This window comes from Rhinolophus hipposideros (genome assembly GCF_964194185.1).
Source record: "Rhinolophus hipposideros genome assembly, chromosome: 24".
Lineage (NCBI taxonomy): Eukaryota > Metazoa > Chordata > Mammalia > Chiroptera > Rhinolophidae > Rhinolophus > Rhinolophus hipposideros.
Window position 1 is genome coordinate 35205503 of NC_138070.1, and position 9248 is coordinate 35214750.

The window sequence follows — 9248 nt, forward strand, 5'->3', positions numbered from 1 at the left end:
ATCTACTGTGAACACTCCTTTGAAAACTTCTTTTCACAATCCCCCAATGCTAGGTGAGCAGCCATTGTCTCAGCTCCAGTATCAGTTATTTATGTCACAGGTTTCCACTTCAGATGGCCACATCACAATTTCTCTCTGGAGGCTGTACGTAAAACAAAATACATAGGTTAAATTCAGAACAGGTATTGATTATGTAACAAGTTTGGAGAGGAGCAAAAAGAAACAGTGATTAAAGACTACAATGGTATTTTTCAGAACGTGTTAGAGTAAACACAGAAGCCTTTAAAGAAACAAGAATCCACTTGGGATCAGGTCTTGGATGGCACTCCTAGACCATGGTAGAATCCAGTGTCTCAGGAAATAAATAGTGTAGCCCATTCTGCTCAAAACCTACTCTGAACCTCTGTTTCAATATTCTTGTTCTTCTCTGGCCTTTTTGCATTGGGGCTTTGAATCTCTGTCTATGCTCTGCCCCTGTGGATTAAATATTCTGCCAGATTGATGATCTACCTGGTTTGGGATTTCTTCCACTGACTTTTTTTTTCCTTTCAAATTCTTCTTACGTTGTCCCTTTAATTCTAGAACACAAACAAGTCTCATTCTACCATCAAACCCAACCTGAGCCTGACATTCTGGGCTCCTGCTTAGGTGTAAAGAGAGTTCAGATACTACCTGGAGACAGAAGAGCTGCCTACATCTCTCAGAAACCCTGGGACAAGCAGAGAGGTCAATTTGTTTAAGGAAGTAGAGATAAAGTCCTTTTGTGCAAGGCATCTCTCTCTCTCTCTCTCTCTCTCTCTCTCTCTCTCTCTCGGACAAATTGCTGAGATGAAGGAAGAACCCTAAAAACAGGTCAAATGAATTTTATTTTTCCTACAAGAACATTCACTCATAAATGGCATATAGCTGAGGTATTCACTCAAGGAATTATCTCCCATCCCTGCCATCCCAAAAAACAAAAGTTTGAGAAATATGTTGCTTTCTCCTATAAAACATGTCTCAGCCATTCTTCATGGGGTTGGGGGTAGAGAGACAAACAAAAACTTTCAACAGCTCTTATGTGAGGTCCGTCTACAGCCCCCAAAAAATGTACTCCACTTTTTCTGCTATATTTCATACCTTTATTTATCATGAGATGTTCTAGTTAGTTGCATATCTGTTGACTGTCTCCAGTAGACTGACACATTCCAGTAGGATCATGTCTTCTTCGTCTTTGTATTCCCTACCCCTAGCACAAAGTTATTCATCAAATGACATCTGTGTGAGTGAAGATGAAAGTGAATTGGATTGCATCTTTTATTCTTATAAATTGTTCTATTTTGACCATCTGAGCAGCTACATACAATCAGGAAATTGAGGAATAAGGAAAGTCTTCAAATGCACTCAGAGAGGCTTGAGAAGAGATATACTAAAGTTGACATAATTTGAGATGTATTTCCACCTTCTCTTTAAGCTCTTTAAGCTCTTTAAGCTTTCTTTCTCTTTAAGCTCTTTAAGTTTACTGAGAAACAAGGGAGAATCAATATTGAGAAGGTTTTTAGGCATTTAAGGGAAGTGACTAGACAAGAGTTTGTTTCCACTGCAGGAGCACGTGCTGGCTCACCACAGTGGCTGGAGGCACAGAGGCATCAGTGCTGATTTGGTCTGGCAGATTCCTTGGCTGCTCTCTGATTCTGAGAAGCACAGGAGGGAAAAAAAAACAAAACTAGTTTATCCCCCTCTCCCCTCCTTTTCCATCATTCTCTTCCCAGTGTCCTTTCCTCTCTACTTCACTGTTAGAATAAACTTCATAACAAATATATACCCCAAGTGTGATAGGATTCTCAATGAATTCACTCATAAAAACAATAGCTCACTGCATTGAAATAGTATTTTTTCATTCATAGCATATTTCAAAAAATAATAATAATAATAATAAAATAAAGAAATGAAAGAATGAGGAACAAAATTAAACCCTTTCAGTTAAACAGAGAAGCCAAAGTCCAGGTTTTCTAACATGGTATTAGAGCACCGTCAGCCCTCTATGGATCCCCCATCTTCCCTTTCCACATTCTCATTTACATGCTGCTCTTCCATGGCTAGGGCCAAAGCCTAACCAATAGGGTTTTTCAGATGATTCAGTACACGAGTAGCCCTGCTTCAATCATGAGACCTCCCTTAGGTCCGAGACTGAAACTATTCTCTTTATACAACTTCTTTATGTTTTCTTAGGGTGCTACTTACAGGCATGGGGATGCACATCTCTCACTTTTTTTCAACAACATCTAGACCAATAAAATGAGAGTTTATCCAATTCATACATTTGAGGAGACAATCAATGCAACCAAGATGAAGCAGTGTCAGAGTGACAGGGAAAAGAAGAGGAGAGTGTATATAGGAGGATGAAGAAAATAAAGTTTATGAAGCAAAAGGTCCAAGTTGTTCTGCCCACTGGGGCAAACTCCTTCTTTACCTCATCAGCAGTATGATATCCTCAAGAAAGCACACATCCCAGGGTCAGAAAACCAGCCTTAGAGTCTTCATTCTGCCATCACTCTTTACGTATCCTTCAATAAGTCACTTTAATTCTTTGAATTTTAACCCTACATTGTAAAATGGAGGTAATCATTATAATACCTGCACTCTCAATTCCAAAAATATTTGTGAGAACTGTTTAAAAATATTCTGTAAGCTATAAAGTACAGTTGAAATGTTAGCTACTGTTCTCTCTCTACAACTGCTTAGGAAGGAAGACCAGTTGATGTAGGACTTTCTTCAGTGATGATTTTACCTCCTTGTTCCTGAGGCTATAGATCAAGGGGTTCAGCATGGGGGTGACCAGGTTATTCAGGACCTGAACAGTTGCATCCAGCCAGGGGCTTGGGGTTGGCCTTAGGTAGATGAGGACCACTGGCATGTAGAAAAGTAAGATAGCAGTGAGGTGGGCACTGCAGGTGGAAAAGGCATGACGTCGGCCCTCCGCAGAGTGGATCTTCAGGATGGAGTATACAATGCAACTGTAGGAGGTGAGGATGAGAAGGAAGCAGCTGAGAGGCATGAGGCCAACACTGATGAACCCCACCATCTCCATGGCTGAGGTATCTGCACAAGCCAACTTCAGCATCACTGGAATATCACAGAAGAAATAGTCCACTTCATTGGGGCCACAGTAGGGCAATTGGAAGGTAAGAGTGGTTAGAAAGGTGGCCTGAATACAGCCAAAAACTGAAGTTCCCAGGCCTAGGATGACACATACTCTGTGGCTCATGATTATTGTGTAGCGTAGAGGGTGACATATGGCAACAAAGCGATCATAGGCCATCACGGTGTACAGGAAACACTCAGTACAGCCCAGGAAATGGTAGAAGAAGAGCTGAGAGACACAGCCAGCATAGGAGATGGTTCGACTATTCCCCGAGAGGTAAAAGAGCATCTTGGGGGAACTCACAGAAGGGAAAAATATGTCACACAAAGATAGTTTACTCAGGAAGAAGTACATAGGAGTATGAAGTGCAGTGGAGGAGACGATCGCCAGTAGGATGAGCAAGTTTCCCATGAGGGTGAATATGTAGAAAGACAAAAACAGGACAAAGAGCATGGTCTCCAGATCCTTTGTGTGTGGGATGCCCAGCAGGATAAACTCAGTCACAACCGAGGCATTCCTCATAGCTGTGAGAAAGTCAGACCTTGAAAAGAGACCCAAGATACCAAAATCTGAATACCACTTCTCAAATTATCAAGCTTTTTGCTCATTAATGTTTTGGCTGTATTTTCAGCAAGCAACAACCTGCCTTCTTGTGAATGGCAAGATCTGTATAAAAATATCAAGTGTTAACAAATGTTTATTTCAGAGCCACAGTCTATCCAACTCCTGGAAAAAAGATTTTGTGGAGGTGGATAGTTTTCCTGTATGACAAAATCAGAAATTTAAAGATATGTTGAAAACATTCTCATGTTAAGTTAGAAACCTTCTTATAGTTGTTTAACTTACGGATTTTCTCTCTTTAGGCATATTTATATTTTGAACTTTCACAATATCTTCGAGTAACAAACTCCCACTGTTTACTACCCTCTGAAAAACATCAGGAAAAAAATTGCATTAGAAATAAGAACAATGTGAGTTGTATCATGTTCTGGTTTTTGCAACAAAAATACCCTGGTATCATAGTAAAGTTTATGAATGTCTGTGAAAATATCTGGCAGAAACATAAATCCTAATGAAAAGTGTCCCTTTCTTTTATGCATCTTAAACTTATTTCTTTAAGTACTTTCCTTTAATGTTGGTATTCTATAATTATTTGCAAATAAATGTTTTGTTAAATAATATTATTGAATAGACTTAGATCATATTCTCTTTAGATTACATCCTTCCAGACTTGGGAGGTCTAATATCCCCAATCTTATCAGGAGATGTTGCTCTGGTTATTCTGGTCCTTTTAACTTTTCATAAGTGGACTTGAGGCAATTCTGAAATGTTAAACAAAAAAATAGTTGCAGGAAGAAAAACATGAAATTTATGTTACTGTGATGAAGAAAGACACAGTGACCCATTGAAAAGAAAAGCAAAGAACAGCTCTAATGAGGAAGGTTAAACAAGTCAAGAGCAGGAAGTGGTACCTAAAAGGCACAGAGAGCTCTTCCTCTCATAACTCACATACTACTACTACTACTACTACTACTACTACTAATAATAATAATAATACATAGGTGCATGCATATATACACATGCCATTTAATAAAGATTTACTATGTTCTAAGGACTGGGCTCAACACTTTAAAAATATGATTCATTTTTTTAAAGTAACCCTATAAGAAGAAACTATTACTATGATTTCCATCTACAGAGAGGGAAACTGAAGCTTAGAAAAATGAAGCAAGTTGCCTAAATTTACAGAGCTACTATGTGACAAGAGCCAAGACTAAAACCTGTTTCTTGCCTTTGTTCATGCACTTCATCATTAGGAAAAGTGGCCTCTGTTAGCCTCTGCTTTTTAAGCAGCCTGCTCCACTGCTAGGCAATGGCACCCTTCTGGATGGGTTATATCATCATTTTATACTAAGATGGGAAAAGTATTCTTGTCTTACTTCTTCCTGGTCATCTCCAGTCTTGATGTCAGAGCACTCCTAGTTAATATTGAATTTTGTTTTAGAAATCAGACAACAGGCTTATCCTATAACTTTGACACCATTCCTTAATATCAACTCCAATATGGGAGTTTTCAAGTTATAGAGCCACATTCGCTGTGGGGATTCCAATCATAAACTGTGGCAAGTGCCACTTAAAAACATATCCCAAAAGAATCACCAAGCCAAAATGAGTAACTCACATACCACCCTAGAAATGAGCAAAAGTGAAGATGACAAAGAGAGAAACAGCAACATTCTGGGGGGAAAATGCTGCTGACAACCTGCTTCTCATTACTAATTCTAGCCACACCTGAATAGCATCTTTGAGTAATGCAAATTTCTTTCAGCTCTGGATCATCTCTGCCTAGTCAGTAGAGGCTCTGAGAGATCTTTGGTCCTTGCCTATCATTGCACATCAAGATAATGTATGATTATATAATCCTATTTGATTTTTAAGTCCATTTAAGGCAAAAAAAAAAAAAAGTCCACAAGGACAAAGAAGGTCCCTCTGTGTAGACCTCTTAGTGTGTGAGAAGCAGAGGCTAACAGTAAGACATGGGCAGCAGTTGGAACACTCACACAGTCCACCTGAGAACACAGTAAAGTTTTCCAAAGTGTTGTAATAAGACCTTACATTTGCCGTTTCTGAGCGGAGCACAGCATACCCCAGCCAAGGGAGCTGTAGTGTTCCTACTTATAAAGAATTAAGTCTCATAGGGTTTGTATAATCAAGACCTATGCACACTCAATCTCGCTAGATTGCTTCCTTGGAACTTTTTACAAACTCCCTTAAGCCCTACTTTGGACTCACTGATGGCTCTGAGGGAGCAATTAGTTTGTCAACCTAGTTTGTCCCAACTATGAAATAATAGTAATGAGATCATCAGAAACAGATGATCAGAAAGTGGGAAATAGCTATGTTCCTCCAAGATTGTTTGCATGGTAGAATGAGCTCCAATTCTAACCTTAGATCACCAGCAATGCTACCCCTCTTTTTAGTTTCTTTTTACACCTTCAAGCCTTTACTTGTGATATCATTTGTCTTACTGCTTTTGAAATTATCCATACATCCATGTGACTGTATCTCTAATAAGCATCAGTACTCAAGGCAGAAACCTAATCAGTTGGTAATTATTCATTATGAATTGACTATTATTATGTTCCTTCATATCAGTATTCTTAAAGAGTAATAGTCACATACTAAGCACATTCATAGACTAAAGAGACTGTAAACCATCTCAAAAGAAAACACATTGACTAAGTAGTAGCATTCAGTTAACATTTCATTGTAAGCACTTACCATGTGCTAAGTATTATGATAAATTTTTAAATTATTACATTTTTTATCCTACTGTTTTAAAAATTTATTGGGGTGACAATTGTTAGTAAAATTACATAGATTTCAGGTGTACAATTCTGTATTACATCATCTATAAATCCCATTGTGTGTTCACCACCCAGAGTCAGTTCTCCTTCCATCACCATGTATTTGATCCCCCTGACCCTCATTTCCCACCCCCCATCACCCTTACCCTCTGGTAACCACTAAACGATTGTCTGTGTCTATGAGTTTTTGTTTCTCATTTGTTTGTCTTGTTCTTTTGTTGTTTTGGGTTTATATACCACATATCAGTGAAATCATATGATTCTCTGCTTTTTCTGTCTGACTTATTTCACTTAGCATTATACTCTCAAGATCCATCCATGTTGTCACAAATGTTCCTATATCATCTTTTCTTACCGCCGAATAGTATTCCATTGTGTATATATACCACAACTTCTTTTTCCATTCATCTATCAAAGGACATTTTGGTTGTTTCCATGTCTTGGCCTCCGTAAACAAAGTTGCAATGAACAGTGGAGCACACTTGTCTTTATGGATAAATCTTTTCAGATTTTTTGGGTACATACCCAGGAGAGAGATTGCTGGGTCATATGGTAATTCTATTCGTAATTTTTTGAGGAACCTCCACACTGCCTTGCATAATGGCTGCACCAGTCTGCATTCCCACCAACAGTGTATGAGGGTTCCTTTTTCTCCACAGCCTCTCCAACGCTTGTTAATATTTGTCTTCTTGATGAAAACCATTCTGACTGAGGTGAGGTGATATCTCATTGTGGTTTTTATTTGCATTTCTCTGATGATTAGTGATGCTGAGCATTTTTTCTTATGTCTAGTCTATTTGCCATTTGTATGTCCTCTTTGGAGAAATGTCTCTTCAGGTCCTTTGCCCATTTTTCAATTGGGTTGTTTGTTTTTTTGCTGTTGAGTTTCATGAGTTCCTTGTATATTTTGGATATTAGCCTCTTATCAGAGACACAGTTTGCAAAAATCTCCCATTCACTTGGTTGCATCTTAATTTTGTCGATGGTTTCTTTTGGTATGCAGAAACTTTCACGTTTCATATAGTACCATTCGTTTATTTTAGCTTTTACTTCCATTGCCTTTGGAGTCAAATTCATAAAATGCTCTTTGAACCCAAGGTCCATAAGTTTAGTACCTATGTTTTCTTCTATGCAGTTATTGTATCAGGTCTTATGCTTAAGTCTTTGATCCATTTTGAATTAATTTTGGTACATGGTGACAGATAGCAGTCCAGTTTCATTCTTTTCCATGTGGCTTTCCAATTCTCCCAGCATCATTTACTGAAGAGGCCGTCTTTTCTCAATTGTACGCTTTTAGCTTCTTTGTCAAAAATTATCTGTCCATATTTAAGTGGTTTTATTTCTGAGTTCTCAATTCTATTCCATTGGTCCACGTTTCTGTTTTTCTGCCAATACCACGCTGTTTTGATTATTGTAGCCCTGTAGTACAAGCTAAAGTCAGGGAGTGTGATACCTCCAGTATTGTTCTTTTCTTAAAATTGCTTTGGCTATTTGGGGTTTTTGGTTGTTCCAAACAAATCTGATGATTCTTTGTTACAGTTCTTTAAAAAATGCCATTGGGATTTTGATGGGGATTGCATTAAATCTGTATGTTGCTTTGAGTAATATGGCCATTTTAACTATGTTGATTCTTCCAATCCATGAGCATGGAACGTCTTTCCCTTTCTTTGTGTCTTCTTCAATTTCTTTCAAAAATATCTTATAGTTTTCAGCATATAGGTCCTTCACATCCTTGGTTAAGTTTATTCCAAGGTATTTTATTCTTTTTGCTGCAATTGCAAAAGGAATGGTTTTTTGTATTTCTTTTTCTGAGATTTCATTGTTAGTATATAGAAATGCAATGGACTTTTGTACATTGATTTTGTAGCCAGCAACTTTACTGTATTCCTTGTTTGTTTCTAATAGCTTTTTGGTGGAGTCTTTAGGGTTTTCTATATATAGCATCATATCATCTGCAAAGAGTGATAATTTAACTTCTTCATTCCCAATTTGGATGCCTTTTATTCCTTTCTCTTGCCTGATTGCTCTGGCAAAGACTACCAAAACTATGTTGAAAAGCAGAGGTGATAGGGGACAGCACTGTCGTGTTCCTGAACATAGCGTAAAGGGCTTCAGTTTTTCACCATTAATTATGAGATTAGCTGAGGGCTTTTCATATATGACCTTAATTATGTTAAGGTATTTTTCTTCTATGCCTATTTTATTAAGTGTTTTAAACATAAATGGATGTTGTATCTTGTCAAATGCTTTTTCTGCATCAATTGATATAATCATATGAATTTTGACTTTTATTTTGTTTACGTGATGTATCACATTGATGGATTTGCGGATGTTGAACCATCCTTGTGCCCCAGGGATGAACCCCACTTGGTCATGATGAATAATCTTTTTAATGCATTGTTGTATTCGATTTGCTAGAATTTTGTTTAGGATTTTTGCATCTGTATTCATCAGAAATATAGGTCTGTAGTTTTCCTTTTTTGTGTTATCCTTACCAGGTTTTGGTATCAGGGTAATGTTGGCCTCATAAAATGAGTTAGGGAGTACTGTCCGTTCTTCAATTTTTTGGAAGAGTTTGAGCAGGATTGGTATTAGATCCGCTTTGAAGGTTTGGTAGAATTCACTAGTGAAGCCATCTGGTCCAGGACTTTTGCTTTCGGGAACGTTTTGGATGACTGATTCAATTTCGTTACTGGTGATCGGTCTGTTTAGATTTTCCAGTTCTTCATGGTTCAGCCTTGGAAGGCTATATGTTT

General features: G+C 37.9%; 1 protein-coding gene across 1 annotated transcript; it reads right to left on the reverse strand.

The window, feature by feature from the left end:
* Nucleotides 1–2710: 2710 nt before the first annotated feature.
* Nucleotides 2711–3646, reverse strand: LOC308492565 (olfactory receptor 10D1B-like; the record flags this gene model as incomplete). The annotated part of the gene is made up of 1 exon (XM_081037724.1): nucleotides 2711–3646. One exon carries the CDS (start codon nucleotides 3644–3646, stop codon nucleotides 2711–2713), a length of 936 nt encoding a protein of 311 aa, XP_080893850.1.
* Nucleotides 3647–9248: the final 5602 nt, after the last annotated feature.